Consider the following 20,376-nt stretch of genomic DNA (forward strand, 5'->3'; position numbering starts at 1 on the left):
AAAACCTAGTAATTTTTAATGGCCTCAAAGTAATTGCATGTAGAATAGTCAGGCTTAGTCAAGATCTGTAGCACTCACCATGAAGGCAGAAAATCTCTCCATTGATATGTTTCAGAAAATGAAGTTTAAAACATTATTTTTCAGGAATTCTATTGAATGCTTACACCCATTTATATACGGAAGAAAAAAATTCTGCACAGAGTTTCTTACTAGGGACTGCATCCACAGAGATCAAATTAGCACTTTAGCTCTTACTGCTTTTTACATCATTCAGCCATCCTAGCAGCATGTGCAGGAGAATTAAAACAGTCTGACTTATTAGCATCACATAGTGCGAAGAGAAACATCACATACCAGTACACAGAACCTAAAATGCATGCTCCAGAAATAAACAGACAGTGAGATGCCATGCCTAGAAGATCAAGTTTACTTCTTACACCCCTGGCATCTGATAATGGTGAAATGCTGAACTGGCAAACATCTCAGTTTTCTTCTACGGGCAGTAATGCTTCCAAGTCATCAGACTGCCAACGCAACAGGAACAAGGTAATGACTTCTCTCCCCTTCCAGTAAGCGTGAATACTTACATTTCTTCTTTTAGATGGCTGAGTCAGACAGAAGGAAGACTAAGAAAGTGTCTACGGGAACAGAACCCTTTTACAGAATGAAGCCCAGGTCTCTTTTCAGAAAAGAATCTCACCTCTGTGAAAGAGGTTGAAAAGAAACAGGTAGTTCTCTAGGAGACTCAAAGAACGTAAATATCTAACTGGTAAAGAAAGAACATAGTCTCATTGGAGCATGTAGGAAGATCAATAGTTTTCCTTAATTTAAAGAATTTTGACATTTATGAGAATAATTCAGGCCTAACGTACCTATTTCCAACTTTGTGAGCTCACTACAGAATGCCAAGCTTAATGCTGATGAAGAGATGCAGCACAGCAGATAGGCTGAACAAATTCAGCTTGGCTTACTAAACTTTCTTCTTCCTGCAACAGGCGCCTACTTTTGGATTTTAAGGGGGACTTTCTTCTTCTTTGTTGCTGTCACAGACACTCTGCAGCTTCAAAAGAAAATCTGGTTAATGTGGAATTGCTCTGTCATCAGTAGAAGAATCGCAGTTACCCAAGAAGGGAAGGACTTAGCACCTATAAGTTGCACTTCTGGTTCTTCTCCATGCTCACTAGGCTGAGCAGAAAAAACCCAGAGTAAGATGAATTATCATGTCATAACAAAAGGGTGGTGGTGGGGAGGAGAGGAGACAGCATTCTCACGTGCAAATTTTATGCTATTGTTCAGAGCAACCCACTCGCCTTGCTCAGGAGGCTGCTTTAGTGCTTCTGTAAACATAATGTCCCCCAGATAAAAATGCAATAAACTCTGCTATTTCGAGATACTGCAGTTACCACAGTGTATGTGCCCTCTGCCTTTTTCCTTTAAAACCTCTCATCTGTGACCGCACAAGTATATATTTGCCCGCTGCAGTAGTGCCGGATCAGGGTTTGGATCATACTTGCCAGAAAACATCAGAAGATGGATCTGTAACCACCTCCTTGACTGACCTGCTGAACACGGCATTGTCTGGTTCCACTTCTGCGTTCGTCACCAGGGAGTTGTCTGTAGGGACCGTCTCTCAATCAGCCTTCTGTTGGGCTGCTCTGGAAGCAATTATTCTTTGCTTTACCTTAGAACACGTGGATTTGTTCCCCTTTACTATGTTTAAAATTACTTTTTCAGAGCCATATCTACAACTTTTCCAGAGAAAATAAGAAGTGTATTGTTATGTTTGATTTATTAGCAAGTTCCATAAAGAAGATATCACACAATGCTGAGTGCATCTCTTGCAAGGAAAATGTACAGAACTGCAATCAAAACTCAAAATCTCTCATCAAACAAAGAAACTCTAAATAAACTATTTAATAAAGGAGTGCAGGCCTAGGATTCTGTCCACTAGTGGCAGTGATAAACTCCCATTTACAGCAGTTCAGTGGCAAAGGATTGCAATTCAGTCTTTCATTATTAGTTCTGAAGTTGACAACCTTCCTTAATTCTGTTGTCAATGACATCAGCTATGAAATACCTTTCAGTTCTGCCTAAACAATTTGCATACATAAGCACAACACAAAGTGATCAGCTCTAGTCAAGTTCTCATTTTTATATACAGAATATATAGAAAGGACACCCAGGGTGCTTTACTATTTTGATATCAATGTTTGTTATATTTTAACAGTTTTAAACTTTTTTAAAAATGAACTATATTCCTTCACTGGTGCTGAAGTATTTGAATAACAATATATAGAAACATCCAGTATTTGTTGGACAGTGACAGACATATATTCTATGTAATAATCACTTAGCATATGATGTTAAACATATCTTACATAAGCAATTCACATTTTTATATGAACTAAGACTTTGAAATCCTTAACTGTCTGAAGATTTTGTGCCATCTTCATGTTATGAGTGGGCAAACAGTAATATCCATAAATCTTACTGATTTATAACAGTTTAAGTGTATTTTTTTCTTTCGTATCCCAGTGGAAAGAAATTCACCTTTGCTGTCTGGATACTGTTAGGTTACATTTCACTTTTTATGGATGATGTCAAGCAAGGGACAGGCTTGCGTCCCAGCTAAAGAGAAAGGCAGTCAGAAGACACATTACCAGTACCCTTGTTCAATACTAGCAATTGTTGCTAGGTGTAAATTTTACCCTTTACAGAACACAATTAAGGATGAAAGACTAATGCTTAAACTACCGTCTACATTTCTCATCATGGTTGAACACAGCCTCCTCCCTACTCTCCTCTTCTTCTGAAAGAATGCTTGTGAGTGGAACAGAGTACAATTCTGACAAGTTGTCATTATTCGAGATAAAATATCTATAAGCAAAACACATCTAATAGCAAAAAACCTATATACCAAGTCAATTAGCAAAGAAAGAACAAGCATTGTGAGTTTGTTCAGTGTTCAACAGTGTTTTGCAGTAGACCGGCTGAGCTGCAGAAACATTGCAATTTCAAATGGACAGCTAGAATGGGAACATGCTATTGGCAGAATGATTATTTTTTTAATGAAAATGTATATGTTAACTAGAAAATTCAGCACACAAACTAGTTCTAAACAACTTGGTAAAATTAATTCTTCCTTTTAAGAGGTCCGAGTACCACAGTCATACTATCCTCAGAGCAAGGACATGAATGCCATCTAAAACACTGCAAGTCACCAACATGGAACACAGAATACATCAGATGAAAGTGTGATATATTTGATTAGAAGGACCCTGATATTTAAATGACAATAAAAAGATTTCCAAATTGAATTTCTAAGTTCAAGCTCCCATGAAGTCTGAATGGTCACAGTTACAGTAAACAGTACAGGTGAAGCCAAGTAATAACTCTCGCACATTAAAAATAACTCATTATTATTTAGCATTTTTTTATTGAGTGCAACACAGATACTTTCCCTGAAACAATAACTTCAAAACATTTATGAACATAGCTGTCAAAAATATTAAATACATACATTTAAAAAAACCTAAACTCTGAACATTTAACAACCTAAAATGTATTCGCTATGTAATTTCTCCATCATTTACAGTATGTAGCTCAAATACCGTAAGAGCATGCAAGTCTGAAAATATATGTATTTTAAGCTATCACAGAGCAATAGAAAACATGAAAATATCCACTAACATTTGGCACAATATGAGTATTCTACCCCAAGACACAAAACAAGTGTTTGAGTGACACAGGTCATTATTCATCACCAATCATGATGTTACATCAGAGAGATATTTCTTATGCAACAGCAACTCTGGTTTTAGTTGGGGAAAACATGCCCAAAGCTTCTGAAGGAGGGACATAGTGGTCTGTGAGAAGGCATGTTTAGGTACTTAGCCATTTAATTTAGCTGGATAAGAAACAATGTAATGTTTTCCTGTTGTTAAACATTGCCATCTGTATCTCTGGCACACAAATTAAAACAAGAAGGGTGTGACCATTAAAAAAGTACGTGTCCTGAGATTTCCTTCTTCAAGGGGCAAAGAGGTTAAAACAGAAAAGCTGATCTGTATATAAATCAGGAACACATGTGGTAATGAGAACAAACAGCAGCCAACAGGCATGCGGGAAGGACTTGTCCAGGCACAAAATGAGATGGACGAAAATACCATCTACTGGAAAGGGAGCAGAGCACTTACAAACTGGTAAGTTTAACCAGTTCTAGTAAGTCTTCAGAGCTATTTAAGTACTCATAATTAACTCTGAGTTTTAAAACCTGGTTTAACTGAAAATCTGTCTGTCCAATAGTGCAAAGCAGGGTTGCTTTTTGGTTTCTATCTGTAGAAAATCAGAGGTGACCCTAAAGAAACGTGTAACAGGACATATATGATTAGGAGCTGAGTGAAATAACAAAACAGTGCAGACGTGCATAGAATTCCTCTTAAAGTTTTGAAATGTTTGTGCCTGCAGCCTACCTACTGGTTGTGTCTACAGCCTATCTACTGGAAGTAGGTACCAACAGCCAGTCTCCTACTCAGGCTGCAACAGCTTTGCTTGATTTCTTTACAGATAAACACAGTATTTAACATAGTAAGTTACAGCTCACTTAAAGCTAAGAAATATAATGCAGGTGTGAATAACAATCCTTTTGATGAAATGCATCTGATACACCAGTGGCAGGTCCCCAAAATATTAAGTTAATTAAATTAGGTCTTTATCTTCACCTCAAGACTTCTTCCTTGACATAGACAATAAAAATAAAGAAAACATTACAGATCACAAAGCACTGAATTTTCAAGCGTAAAGTCATACCAAAATCTTGATAAATTATCATTGATGTCGTAGGTGAGCAATCGGTCAGGAACATCATTACGGGTGCCCTGTACTGCTAACACATGTGGTGCTAGGGCAAAGGGTACATCACTCAGGAGATCTGACATGAAAGGGCTGCTTTCCAAATTTTGATTCCTTTCACTTCCCACCTCTGCGCTTGATACAGGCAACTGCGATCGGTGCCCTGTATTTATCTAAAGAGAACACAAGAACAGAAATTTAGACATGACAAGTCAGGCAGCTGAGGGTTTGTACTTAGAATCAGCATGACTTATTAGTAAGTGAAACAAAAAAAATAAAAATAAATAAAATAACTTTCAGAGTTTGGTTCAGGTAGAACTAAAATGGCAGTTCTTAATACTTGTTGACATAACTCTTTGGGTCAGGTTGACTTGAGTTGAGGCTAAAACAACAATAAATTTTTTGAATGAGTGGTGGGATTTCTCCACCTAATGTTACTCTGTGTTTATGAAACCTATAAGGCTGGTGGAACTTTTTGTCATTATGTCTAGTCTTTTTTCCGAGGAAATTACTTCATATAATTCCTTTCATAAAAGAAGGTATGTCTTTTGTTCCCCTTCTGCATTTTCAGAAGTTGTCCAAGAAAGGGATGACTTTGACGATTAAACTCCACTCCAGTTATTTCAAACTACTGCTGATGTTGCTTTCCAATTTAAAACGGACTTGCATGACTGCCTGGTCAGGTCTATACAGCAATATATGCATTGCCAAATATGTGCTAGTTGTAAAGAGGTTGCTTTCACACTCAATTATTCCATGATTTTTAGGGGAGTTGTGCTGCTCAAGATCTGACCTCTGCTGGAGCTGAATGCTACAGATCACGCTTGTTAAGGAAGAACTTGAGGTTATGCCTGTTTGACAGAAGGACAGTGGGCGATGAAGTGGCAGTGGGACTGTTTGTTTGCTACCCAGGCAGTACGTAACACAGCTAAGCATTTAGCCAGGCAAAAGGGCTCCACCTCCTTCTCAAAGAGAGGACTGAATTTGACTTCAACGCAACCTGAGCACTAATCATTCCTTACGCAACCCAACGTTTCATCTAGTTGGGCAGATAAAACACCCTTAAACCTTCTATTAATCTGTCAAAAATGAAGTAGATAATCTTGCCAATCCAAGTTAGTTCAGAGCCAGTACTTGCCTTAGGAAGACTGCTCCCCCATAAGCTACTGGAACAGAAAGGGTTAGTGGTACTGCATGCTCTGAAAGGGACCCTCACTCAGAACCTTTTGTTTATACTCACAATGATTAGAAAGCTAAGCTCAAGATAAGCTTCCCAAGATGCATTGCTGTTGTATCACAGGATAATAATGTAAAATTTCCTAAGGTCAAGAAGTCCTAATAAAAGGGATGACTGCTAGATATAACTACCAAACTTCTTGGTTATGATCCAATACGAAAGAGGAGCAAGACCTCCAAACGAAGATGCTTTCCTCCTACTGAGCTGTTAGGATTCACTGCCATTATAAATCCTGTTTGATTTTTTTTTCCCTCTTCTTTCAGATAACCTGCTGGCTAATGGCTGTAAGACAGTTTATTTTCTATGACAAAAAGGGAAGAGTATTTTTATATTTCTATTTATTTATTTTTATTTATATATTTTTATATGTTTTATTTATTTATTTATTTATTTTTAGCTTTGTTTATTCTTCTAGGCCACTTCAAAGCCTTTTAGACAGTGTATGTCACTGGGTTCCTCCTGCTGTAGCAATAGCTGTAACACCAGCATGTCTGTACTACATAATTCCTACAGCTACAGTTTTCCGATACTTGTTGTTCTCCATTTTCCCTAGCTCTCCTCTTCTTGGTTCTCTGTTCTTATGAGTAGCTAACAGCTCTTCAGAAAGCTCCATGAAACAGCAGAGGCAAGAGTCCATAAAGAAGATTTCTTTTACCTTTCCTTACTGATTCTGGCTTCTTTAGGGGGCAGAGCAAATAGGAAAGCTAGCAGAGAAGTTAGGAAGACAGCCTGCATAGTTGTCCTACTACAGCTTTCCAAGCTCTGAGCAAAAACCCACGGGCAGTAACACTGTAAGTCTGTAAGTTCAGGAAGAACCCTAAACCCTGTCTGTTCTAATCAGCACAGTTATCTTCAAGTTGAAGAACAGTAGCTCTCGCTTTAAAAAGGATCTTAGCTTCTATAGCTGCTAATTGATAATGCTTACAGGGGAGTCCTCCTTCTTGTGATGGCCAAGTAGGCTCAAGGTCTGCATCGTAACAAAATTCATAAACATCTGCTATACACACATTCTCTTGCTAAGAACACTGCCAAACACACAGGACATTTATTTATGTTCATTATATTTGCATGCCCCCCCCCAAGACTTCAAATAAGTACTTCAATCTGTAGCTACTGTAAACTTTAAAACTTCCCTTAATTTCTACTCTGCACAAATTTACCTTCCCTCTTTAAAGAAATAACCTGTGGAGCATTTACTGAGGTGCTGGTATTTGCTAGTATTACATCAGTCCCATATTCTGAAGGGGAGAGTGGAGCCAGAAAGCCCCAGATGAAAAACAGGAAAAGGTTACATCTAGGATCAATTAAACAAAATCTTCAAAGACCTTTCTGCCTCCCCTCACTCCCATATTCTAGGGAAAAATGATCACTCGCTTGCTGTCTAATTCCCATAGCTCAGATGATAACCAGAAATCCCTAGAACCTAATGTTTATTTTGTTTGGCAAATTATACTTTTATGAAAACCTGTTTATATGTTAATTGTCCCACAAGTTGGATGAACTCAATTTACAACGCAAATTAGACTATCACATGGCAATGCTAACTTCAAAGAGGGAAATAAAATTCGAAAGAGTACAAAACATCTTGGATCTTCGTTTTTCCCTACAGAAACCTTACCTTTGTTAGAAGGGTGCAAAATGAGCAGCCCCAGAAATTAAAATCCTTTCCACAAACTGCAAATACTGTGTATTAACAATGGTAGAGAAAGAATCATCTTTTCTTACCCTCAAGTCCCACTCCACATTTCAAAGAAATACTGCAGTAAGGAAGGACAAATTACATTACAATTCTTTTACTGATAAACATCAGTTTACCATATTCAATCTCTGCATACTATCAGTGAGGTTCTTAATAGATGCTGATATTATTTGCATAGTGAAACCAGTATCATAAATAAAGCCTGAAATGGCTGGGAGCAACATAGTATAGATAAGTCAGGAACAAAGAAAAGTGTCAGGTCAGTCAGTATAACAAATGCCATAATCCAATCTCACACCCAATGGTCTTTGGGTCCCAGTGTACTCAGCCTCTCATGAGAAGGTCTTGGGTCCAACATGACAAGATCAGTTTACAGCAGAAATGAGAAAAGGACTCAAGATTTCCTATTTCAGTTTCACACATAAACCACTGTCTCTCCCATGAAAATGTCTGTATTTCACTATCTTAAAATATTCACATTCACTTTGTCATTTACAGCAAGTCATATTTTTTGTTACTATTATTGGACTCGCATCCCAACAAATGGGAAAACCCCAAAACCTGGGGAGGACAATTCTTTAATGCAGTATGCAAAGCCCAAACATGGTAGAAAACACTGGCCAAAGTTGACCTGGAAAGTTAACTAAAGATAAGCTGCTGGAAAACTGTCACATTTGCAGTTTGTGGAGACCATCTTTTTGTCTGGTACACCGTGTGGCGTATGTTAAATCACCTATATATCATATTACACGCTAAGTATCTACATACATAGGAAAAAGTTCCTGTCCTAAACAATTCAGGTTGCAAGAAGGAATTTTTCAATCCTGCCTAGCACAGCCATTATAGGCAATAATTCTCCTTTGCTATGCAGAGTTGTTTCTGAGGATTCTTGTAGTGATATTTAGATAATGGCCTCACGTGCAAGATCTTACCAAGCCAGACATATTTTTATGCTTCAAAATCATCAAGACATCCTTTAAATGGGCTAAGACTTATTTTGCTCATATGCTGGAGAATCCACATCAGTGAAAATACCTTAATAAAGCCAACTGGACCAGTAGGCTTTTATAGCGCCTGTGGTAATGTAATGAAGAACTTGGCACTCTGGTACAGAACATCAATCACCCATCAATGCTGAGATCACCCAAGCTGGTTACAATACAACACCACCACAAGGCTATGTGATGTAACCAAAGCCAAGGTTATGAAATGGCTTATGTTTTTATGCATGCATTCTTCAAGCACATATAGAACTGCAACTCCTAGGGAATTTGATATCCTGCATTAGTCACACTGTTTTTTACAGAAATGCCTAACTTATTTATCCAGAATACAATCTATTCAGAGCATATTCTCTGGACATTAGCTGAACAAAGCACTGCCAAATACTATGACGCACAATCCTGCTATGAGAAATATTAATTGAATGCATTTAAATGATCACCAAATAATTTACATTTCATTAAACACCAGAGAATAAAAAAAACCCAGTTAAAATTACAGAAGGTATGATAATCAAATTTATTTCAAATAAGCAAGGTGTTTTCTTCGTTCTTCGTTTGGAATCCAAATGAACAGCAATGCAAGAAACAGTATGTAAATATACATGGTAGCTATCCACCAGATACTCATTCCACTCTTGACAGCAAGCACGTTACATGTTACTTTAATACTAACAAAGTATAAAATTATCCTGTAAATTCTCTTTTTCGGCTTTTTTCCCCCAAATGTTTCTCAGCTGTCTTTAACATCTAATCTGCTGCACCTCTGTCTGCTAACCATAAAGTCTGCCAAGAGTCTCCTAAGGAAAAAAAAAATGCATAATTTACAATGTACTGAGAAGATGGATTTCCAGTCCTCTGAAGAAAAAAAATCAAAGATCAGTGCTAGCATTACTATTATCCAAATTATTAAGCAAGGTTTCCTAGCAAAAAGTGATTAATTTTAAGAAATTTGCACTTTCTCTAGAAAAAAAGTTTGGTTGTATTTCTTTTCCAGAGGCAGGCCCATTTTCCTTAAAAAAACAGCCTTGAGGAAAAAACAGTATGTTCACCCTTCCAGCATATTTAGTAAATATCCAGCAATATCATAATTATGACAGAGGTCTGAAACTCTACTGGTGATACAGAAACCTCTTTATTTCAGGCAATTTTGCTGTATTACAGCGAATGGTGTATCATAATGCATCTCAGAATTTATGTAGCATGATGCAGTTATTTCTGATGTACCTAGAAACGGAAATTGTCTTAGGGGATTGCTCTTCCTATTGTGATTCAATAGCTGCTTCTTAGGGTATTCACTAGTTTTTTTTAGAAAAGTAGTAGGAATTCCAGAGTGAGCACCTCCACTGCAATTGACTCACTTTTCAAATAAGAACAGTAATGGCAAAGAAGAGAGGGCAAAAGAAAAATTACTTGCAAGGCGCTCTGCGTGTTGAGCATTTGTTATTAGAAAAATTAAGCTAGGAGGAAAGGATCAGTAAAACCTGGTTGCAGGGGGGAAGAGTATACATGACGTGATAGTTCTTACATGTCACAAAAATCCCAACCCAAAACAGCGAAAACAAAACACACCCAACACAGTGGTAAATATGTGATGTATATCCTTACAGAACTGTAAGAAGGGAAGAAACCCACCCAGACAAGCGCAACACAGATGCCTCTGAGACTGTTCAGAAATCCTCACAGGAATCATGACAGCTGCTATTCTTTCAAGGCTCAATCAAAATCTTACTCAGCATACCCTCTAGGGACCTGAGAAAAAAGTTATTTCTATCTGAGAGAACAAAAGTAAATGGAAGAAACAATGCTGCAGACCTGGCAGCAGCTCATTTTCATATCGAAACAGATTCTGGTCTCTTTATTTCTTTCTTAACAGCAATGCTGTGAATGGGACTGTAATACTAACCTAAGATTGCTGTTGTCAGTGGTTGTAACAGGGCAGGCTTCCACGCTGAAAGCTTTGGGATAAGATCGACTCCTCGGAGCGGCTTTTAGAAGCAACAATGGCTGTCAACGGAAATCAGCTTTCCCATTAGCTTTGGGCTCCTGTTTCCCAACTTCTTATGACTCTGGTTCTGTACTACGGCAGTGATTTGTCTTTCTTAAAGAGCTCCTGCTACCTGCACAAATTTTGTGTGATTAGTAGGCAGCATTTCTCCATTTCCATCTATCGCTGTTCAAAGCAAAACAGAATCAGATTTTAAAATAAACACTTAAGCATATTTAAGGCATACATTTTAGATATTTTTCATTTTTCACTTCAAAGTCTGCTTTTCAGCTGTTTCTGGGCCTCAAACAGAATCAAGGTTAGGTTAATGTTTCTGAAATCTTCAAGAAAAACTTCTAGAGAAACAGTGAAAACTACCTCTGACATGGTATAGTTTTTCATTATTATAGCAAAGCTCCCCACAGAGTATTCTAGCCTGCAAAGAACAGTTGGGGAATCTTTGCTAAATCATACTTTCAGTATCAATAATGATGTACATTTTCACATCTTTACTGGCATTAAAGCAATTAGAAAAGTGCAATTATTCAGAACTGTTTTTTTCTCTAACATAGGAACAATTTGGTATTTTTAAATGCAGAATTAATTTTCTATAATTAGTACATGCTTCTTGCCCTCTCAAACAGCTAAAATTGTTAATCTCTGCAGAGGTGAAGAACTGGGCATTGCCATTTGAACTCTGGATACTCTGAATGTTCCAGAGTTGAAGTGTGTTAGTTTAATTATCCTAGTGTGTTTATCATCCTAGTAAACACTAGAGATGCCTGTGAATTTCACTTATAATACACTCGTAAAATACAGTTCTACCCTGATAAGTACCATAGAAGACTGCATCTCTAGTGTCTAAACCAATTACATTGTTTGTTCATCCTGGATGAAAAAAGTTGCTTTCCTTCATTAAGAATTCTGCAAACTCAAACCAGAACAAGATTAAGGTTCTGGTTTTACTCAATCCCCTATAATAATAATTGGGCACAGGAAATACCTGGAGGGGAGAGTTGTAAATTTAGCAAATATATTGAACTTAACGCAACTAAAACTGTATTGTGAAGTTTTTATTCCTAAGACCTTCTTCTATTCCTTTATTCCTAATTCTTATTATTTATTTCATCATAAGTGTTCAACAATAACTCAAACATGAGCACCTATAATGAGAAACTATATAACTGTGAATAAATAAGTGTAAGATGCAATATGAAGAAAGCCTGCAGATCTAAGAGAAAGCAGAAATGAGAAGGAAACAGAAAAGGATTCTAAATCTTTATTAAAAATGCTAAGCCTTAATTTCTCACCATCATGAAAATAATTATTCTCTTATCTTTCCTTCTATCCCAACCAATTTTAGCACTTTTGTATCTGATAACTGATGAACCATATCAGCCTTCATGCCCCCTCAGTAGCATGGTTCCTGTTCTTGCTGCCTCCCTGTGCCTCTCTTGGAGGCTCCTGAGCTTAGGGCACTGTCCTAACAGGTGAATTTTGGACAACATTCCCCTCTGCAACTTAAGTATTGTGATGAGAATTAACTTAAAAGAGAGAGAGAGAGAGAGAGAGAGAGAGATGTGGGTTCAATAAGGAACAGTTTATCTGGTTCCCCTGTTCTTTCGAAGTACTATGCAAGCTAATCACAGCAAAGATCTCATACGTGATAATAAGCGACATGAACAATATTCAGCACATTGTGCTTCTGCCAGTGTCAGGAAATATTACTAACTAGGCCAGAGCTTTTGTTTTTATTTTTTTCTGTAGCATGTACGCTGAAAGATTAAAAAGTTCAAGAAAATTACTATAGCAAGAAAACTGCAGCCAGAAGAACAATAATTGAACCTACTGGCAGCTCTAGACAGCCAGCAGTGCATTCCACAGCCACAAATCAGAAGTGAAGGACAAGTCAATATAATGCAAAATGAATAGAGAAGTCTGATAAATGCTGATAATGGATCTGTTCTGTAACTTCAGCATCATCCAAAAGCACAAAGTACTCGCATTTATTTTGCCACTACCTTTGTTCCTGATGTAATGCAAAATACAGATATTAACTATTAAAATTCAGTTATCCATTCAAGCAACTTTGAACCAGGTATGAGTTCTCTGTGTGCAGGGTGATAATTTTTAAATAACTAGGATGCAAATGTTACACTGTCCTCCCAGAAAATACTCTCTTAAAAGAGCTGGAATCAGGAGGAAAGGCTATATTTTTAACTTTTCAATATAGCCAGAGACTATATTAAGAAATTAGTTTTCTATAAAACTTTAATTGTATATTGAAATAAGCAGTATTTAAATAATCTATTTTAATTTAGCAGCTACCTATGGTCGATGTAGCTAGTGACAACAAGATTTCAGTTTCTCACTAGTAGCCCAAGCAGAAAAATATCCTGAAGACTTGTCAGGAAGCTGATGATGTGAGTAAGAGAAAGTTAGACAGACTGGGTCTCTGCCTCCATGTCTCTATCTCTTGCTCCCAACTCCTGCTACTGTAGAAGCTCCAGCATGGTAACATGCTATGGCAGGAAAAAGACAACAGTTCATCAGAGATGGTAGATGTCTACGGAGCAGAATCTCTAAAACAGAGGGATAATACTGCATTGTCTCATTATTCTACTAAGTGTATGAAAATCCAAGGACTTTAATGGGAAAGGAAGCTATCTACTTAAGAACAGAACTTAGAAAAGTCAATTAGACATAAAAGACTAGTAAGAAAATATTTAGCAAATGGTTTCACAAAAAATGTCAATAAATTTTTCAGCAAATTGGCCCAACTGGGAAAAGCTGCCTAAGTCAGAAGGTATTGTTCTGATAAGAAAAAGAAATCTCTCCTTGAGTAACTGAAGTAGTCAGCAACATTCACGAAATGTCTTTTCAGAACATTAATATCAGTGAGAGGAAAAAGACAGAGGGATAACTATTTCCATCTATAGTAAGAGGAAAGGAAAAGGAATTTATTTTGGATTTGGTTTTCTGAGAAAGCTAATTGACTACAGTGAACAGAAAGAATAACTAGTCTGAAGCCTGCAAACAACATCCCCAGTGGTGCTTTCAGAAATTTTGTTAGCTAACTAAACCTCTGGATCTTACTAACAGTCCCTCTCCTCGATCTTGAAGAATAAATGAATTGTCAGGCAAATGCATGAACAGAAATTGCTGTACTAAGTGCTTTATCCTTAGTTTTTTATTATGCTGCTTAAAACCTAAGCATGTGGCAAGATTAGCAACATGTCCTATTTAAAGATTTAAAATATTCTAATGCCAAGAAAGCGAATTAGGCAAGTATCTCCTAACACAATTTTCCATTTGCTCTCTCTCCACAGAGATTCAAGTCAACAAGAGAAAGGAAGGATGAATATTTGACTTTAAGTTTGTCCATACACAGTGCGTGGCTGGAGAACTTTTCTACAGCACCTTCAGCAAACAGCTTACTAGGACCCAGAGTCTGTAAAGCTTCCATCTACAAACAGTAACAAGACTGAGATGCCTAAGCACCTATTCCTTAGGCTTTTGAGATGCAGGAATAAAAGCACAATTTCTCTTAAAGCAGTAAAGGAAAAAAAAATTAATTATATAAATAAAAGGGAACAAATATCGGTCATCTTGTTTAAACAAGATGATCTCTTTCAGCCTCGTGGTTCTCCACTGAAGGAAGACAACCTGACCATAATCAAAAGGAAGAAGAGTACTGTTTTGGCTTTTAAAATATATTTGTTTTTACCAAGCAGGTCTACTAATTGCATTATAAAGCTAGAAAAGTAGTCTTAAAATTTTTCACACTGTGGAAGCAAAGAAAAGAAATTTGCAAACAAGTATTTTCCATATTATCTTGTGTGTTTAAAAAGTGCTCTGGGACAAAATTTGCCTATGTGCTACCTAAAGGAGAGTCTTTCACAACTCTGATATGACTGAAGAGTAGTAAAGTTTTGGGGACTTTCTTAAGGCAGAAATTACAGCAGTAGCACATTACAGTGAAAGCATCAAACCACACTAGTGGAAAGTACAGAAAAACATATTCCTGTCAATATTAGCACTTTGGACTGAAACAAGGCAGTTTTTATGACATATTTCCTTTCCATTAAAAGGGACTGCTCACTCCTGTCTGTGTGTGTTTTTTTTTTATCCTGAAAGTGGCAGTGAAACTAATCTAAAGACATTGTTATTTTCCTTACTTGGTATTTAGAGTAATTATTAACAAGCTGCCCTATACTAGTCTTTCAGCAACAATTTTACACTAATGCATTCTGTTGTAAATATCACTGTACTGTCAGGTTGTATTAGCACTCGGTCTCATCAAGTGATGAATGATCTACACTGCATTTCAGATCAATTTTAATATTTGGAAAGCCCAGAAGGGTTGCTTCCAGAGGCAGGATGACTGACCAATCAATTTGTTGACAACAGCAAAGTGAACCAGCATTACTGGCTTTTAGTCCAACTGCATGTGTTTGGGCAAGAGATACAGGACAATCAGTAGTTTTATCTGGGGATTAAGCTAGTCAGAAGATCCCAAAATTAGAGAAAGGCTAAAAAAAACCGTGATGATAACAACTGGGCACCCAATCTGAGCATCTCCTGCTACAAAGAACCATCTACTGTAACTGAATAAGCATGCAATTAAGTCAAACGTATAGTGAGTCTCTGTCCAAAAAAAAGAGGGAGGTACACAAACACCGCTTCTGGATACATGTGCCTTGGTCACTATTTGGAGTATACGTTCCTTTACTATAGCCTAGCTCTCAAAATGAAGAGGCTGCTAATCAGGTCACTTTTACTATTTTATGAACATTTTATATGTGGGTATGGACATTGCTATTTATAAGCACTAAATGATGAAAACATACCATGCTTGTTTGTTCTTTCCCTGCAGGAGGTGGTTTTGTCTTCTATTGCTCTAACCTTGCCAATCATACAGATTGACCACAGCACTGACTCCAGACTCCACAGGGAGGGACACCCTAACCCATTTGTTGTGTTTATGTGTATTTGCTGTCCAGACAAGAACATCCATATACCATCTTAAAGGACTACAAGGCTTCCTCAGTTCTTGTAACGAAATCTGAAGTTAAACAAAGGGCTTAATATTATTTCACACTTGGTAAGTGCTAAAGAAAAGTGCTTTGTAAGAGTGCTACATTACTTTTTAGAAAATGAACTGTCTTCTAAGTTCAGAGAGGAAGTCGGTGACAACCACATTAATTCACATCTCTCAATTCCCACCCCAGTTCCCTACATATATAAATACAATTCTTCCCTTTAAGAAAAAGACAATGGACATAGCATTCTTGACGTTACTATGATTACTAAGTATCTGACATAACCCTAGCTGTTTGTCTTACTGCACAGATAACAAGTCTAACTCTTCACTTCAGAATTGAGAAAAACCCTACCAGGCCCCCAGGTCTTGGTGGTTGACCCTAGGTCAACAGATTGCACAAATCAAAGTTTACAAAGTATTGTGAGTCCACTGGAACTTACCCTTTGTGATGTGCAGAAGGAGATTGTCTTATGGATGACCATGTTGCTTAAATTTTATATGTGTGTGTATGTATACCTAATAAGTTTCTATATAACATGTACACATACCCTCTTCTCCCCTGCCAAGTTGCCCGGCTGTTGAGGGCAGACAGAAGTCCACAGGCTCAAATGTTCTAGAACACTTCCTAATATGAAAAGATTTCTTAAATATTTTGGTCAATTATCAAACAGCAATATGAGCATTACAATATAATGAAGCTTTATAAGGTAAATATGCTATTGTATAGCAATAGTTTTAATATGGGATATGATTGGGCTATTTACCTTTCTTCTTAGAAAGATCACAGCCACATACTGTGCCCTTCTTATCATATGGCAGCTGTACTTGGTAGGCACTTTTAATCTGTGGCTGCACACAAGACCTCCCAAACCTGCCTGCTATTTACTATACACACAAAGGATGGAGGGAGCTAAGAAAGGTGATGTCCGTTGCAGCTGCCAACACTGAAAACCAGTCATCCTTCTTTCAACATAATGTTAAAACTTTGCTTCCTATGGTCTTACACAATACTTGAGCGAAGCATAAGATCTTTCTTCTGACAGTACTAGCACACAAAGAAAAGTACATACTTGATGACCTGCTGCAGACTTACTCCAGTCCCTTCTAAGAGTGGATTATTTCATTAAGTGATTATTGCTTACATACCCAATTAAGAAGAGAGAAAATAAGGACCAACATGCTTTAAGGGCTTCATAGGTGAAAAAGATGATCGTGGAGTTAATATGACATATGACAAACAATTAATATATCCAGGCCATGACTATAATTCTAGCTTATGAGAGCTTAAAAAAAAAAGCCAATCTAATGGTAACATTTTCCATAGGCAGTATATTTTGTCAAAACGGAGCAAAGTAATCACAAATATTGGCCAATAATTTTGGCAAATACAGAGAATTTAAAATGATGCAGTAAATCAGGCCCAGAACACTCATCTCAAGTTTTAAAATACAGGACCCTCTGAACCATAAACTGCTTGACTGGGTGACTGAACAAAGAATACAATCAGTAATACCTTTTTTTCCATTAACTTGTGAAAGTACTCCAGACAGACGAGCTTTAGTAAAAACTAGGCAGTAACAGGTTAGGAAGACCAATTAATTTTGATTATTTTTTTTTTTAAAAAAGGAAAAAAAGAAAACTTGAGTATTATTCACGCCCTGGAATTATATCAGGTGATCTGCTCAAAAGGATATCTTAAAAGTCTATCAGCTTCAGCAATGCTTGCTAATTTCTCTAAATCAGTAAAAAGAAAATTAAATTTTTCCCCTCCCTCTATTCTGTGGACCCACAACCCCCGTTATCTCTTCTTTGATATTTTATATCTCATAGTATTTCTGCCTTTCCAATTGACCAATATGACCCCTAAGCAGATGCCTAGGAAACTGCCATTTACATCTATTTGGAATCCTTACGTAGCAGTTTTGCAAAGGATCAATTTAATGAGAATGTTATCTGCCAAATCAGATCCAAAAATATTCTTTTCTAATTTATTTAGACACTTGCCCAAAACAGTCCACACCAGTATCTACATACAGAAAAACATAGGTAACTGTAAATCTACTTCAGGAACAGTGCTCTTTCTGTCTGCCATGTTCTCAGTTTGTAATGCAAATTATGCAAAGGAAGGGCACAAGAACTATAACAGGACTGTTGCAATTCATAAAGAAAACTATGCCCTATGATGAGAAGTAGCTCAGCAAGGTATATAATTAAGGATGGCTATAACAACAACATATAAATTAGATAATTATGGATTAAGCAATCCCTTGGGAGATTCTCTCTTGCCCTAGAAAACGTATAACAAGCTCCTTAGATAGAAGGCAAGAGCTACTGAGTATTTGAAGGAGAAATAGGACTATAAAGAAAAGCAACAAAAAAATAACACACAGTAAGTGAAAAACCTTAATCAATCTAAAACAGACCTCATTTTTTGTAGTCTATTTTAATACACTTACTGGTACAGTTTTCACCCGTTAAATCTGCTGACATCTGTTGGCTAAAGAGCGCATGTTGGATTATCAAGAAGTGCAATATCAAATAAACACAAGCTGCTTCTTAAGGTGACAGTAGGGAGATACAAAACACTGCAGCTATTATCAGAAATGTAATTTTTTTGTTGTTATCGTTTCTTACATCAATTTAATAATCCCAGGTGTCCTGGACACCAGACATAAAATAATCTTCATAAATCCTAATTCACAGCTATACCATCTGTCAAAAATATTTTTTATGTCTCCTAATAGATAAGCTACATAATTGCTCTCACAGTAGGACAAAAATACACGGTTGCACTAATTTGCTTTACCAATGGAATAGCTCATTATCAAAAATAACCCCAGCACAACACTAATGTATTTAGCACTCTTCATATATCAATACTAACCTTTCCATTCTATTATTTCTATAACCTTAAATTCCCAGTGAAAGCAGATAAAGATTGAATTATGTGGAAATTGTACTATAATAATGGCAAACTCACAAGCATGAAAAAATAAAACTGTAATATCTCCTTCTATTATGATGGTGTTGCTGGTAAAATTAGAAGCTTTGTATTTTAGTGTTACAAAGAGACTAATTTAAGTTCTTGGTCCTGCAGAGTAGTAACCATTTTGGCCCCTATCCAGAAAAGCACTTAAATGTGTGTATGACCTTTAGATCATGAGCCTGAAGCAACTTCAGCAGAATTGTACTTGCTTGATTAGGCCCAGAGCACTCATTACCCTGCCGGACTATGTATCTCCCTAGGACTGACTCGGCATCAGGAGACAACCCTCTCAAACCTCTATCCATCCTTATGCAGATGGAGAAGATACTCCACATATGACTGTTGAAAGCAGTAGCTTCTGTTCCCACTCTCTGCAGCAGAAGATGAAATGTTTGGACTGCAGTTGGCCTTTGAGAACACCCTTTCTCCGGACAGTTTCTAAATATCTGCAGTACCAAAACCTCTTAAAATAACGCACACTGCAGGTATGGCAGTTGTTACTAGAGGTTCTGTTACACGTTGCTAGTTACAGCAAGATTATCTTGGTGTAAGATTTCATTTGTGCATCAGTTTAAATAATTTATGCAAATCATACAAAAATATGTACTTTAGAATTCAGTTACTGCATAGCAAACAAATCCAATAGTACCTAAGTAAATGGGAAAGTCCAAAGATGACAACAACAGTTACCAAAAATACTTCAGAAAATACTTTTCTCAAAAAATCAAACCCAACCTCATTTCCCTTTTGAATAAGGAAGTGACTCATGAACAAAGTATTACTTATCCCTTAAATTGCATTTCTAAAAGCACTTTCCATGTTCCACAGTCTCTATCTAGCAAGTTACAAAATAGTTCATATTTCAAAATAAAAGCAAGTTTCCAGCAGCTGAAAGATGCACTTAAAAAACCAAAATGCTCCTTCTGTTCAACCCTGCATCACAAATATCTGATACTACTTTGCAGTCTAACATATCTTTTAATATATTGAGCTATGTTTATGAAGTATTCTTGTTTTAATGCTAACGAGCCTATTATTTCAATTAATGTTCTATGTCTCAATGACATACTGAATATGCAATACAATGCTTCTCCAGTTTCGCTAGATTGGTAGAGTTCTCCCACAAATTTACAAAACTATACTCACCACTGCAAACAGGAATACTGCTTTCCTAACGGTCAGAATTATCAATTTCATTTCCATGATCTCCACTTGCTCTGTTTTATATGAGAAATTGAGAATTTCATTTGAGAATTGAAACTGTGAAGTCCAAATAGCAAAACCTAGGCTAGGTACTACCAAATGCTGTATCTTAATTGATGTCACAAGCCACTTCATGAAAGTATTTTTGTGACATGCAAGTCTTATAGCAGAAAGGTTAAAATAAATCTTTGTTTTAATTTCACAGTAATACCTGCTATTTCACTTTGAAAACTTTGCTTCTTTTCCTCTAAGTCATAAACACTTAAAACCTACACAAGTTTCTACTTAACTGAAATTTCACAGAACTGAACGAACCATGGATGCAACAGTAACTGGAAGTTCACAACAAGTGAGAACATCACATTGTC

At 36.8% G+C, this 20,376-nt stretch overlaps 1 protein-coding gene across 2 annotated transcripts in view; it reads right to left on the reverse strand.

Annotated features, from left to right (window-relative positions):
* Positions 1-1,901: 1,901 nt before the first annotated feature.
* Positions 1,902-20,376, reverse strand: part of UMAD1 (UBAP1-MVB12-associated (UMA) domain containing 1) — an 81,156-nt gene continuing 62,681 nt past the window's right edge. Inside the window, exon 3 of one of the 2 annotated variants that reach the window (XM_054057775.1) lies at positions 1,902-5,024. In XM_054057775.1, coding sequence (XP_053913750.1) covers positions 4,767-5,024 — 258 coding nt within the window. In that variant the 3' untranslated portion in view covers positions 1,902-4,766. The remainder of the gene's footprint in view (positions 5,025-20,376) is intronic. The other variant, XM_054057773.1, reaches the window with a different exon arrangement.

The sequence above is a fragment of the Cuculus canorus genome, chromosome 2 (genome assembly GCF_017976375.1).
Source record: "Cuculus canorus isolate bCucCan1 chromosome 2, bCucCan1.pri, whole genome shotgun sequence".
Classification (NCBI taxonomy): Eukaryota; Metazoa; Chordata; class Aves; order Cuculiformes; family Cuculidae; genus Cuculus; species Cuculus canorus.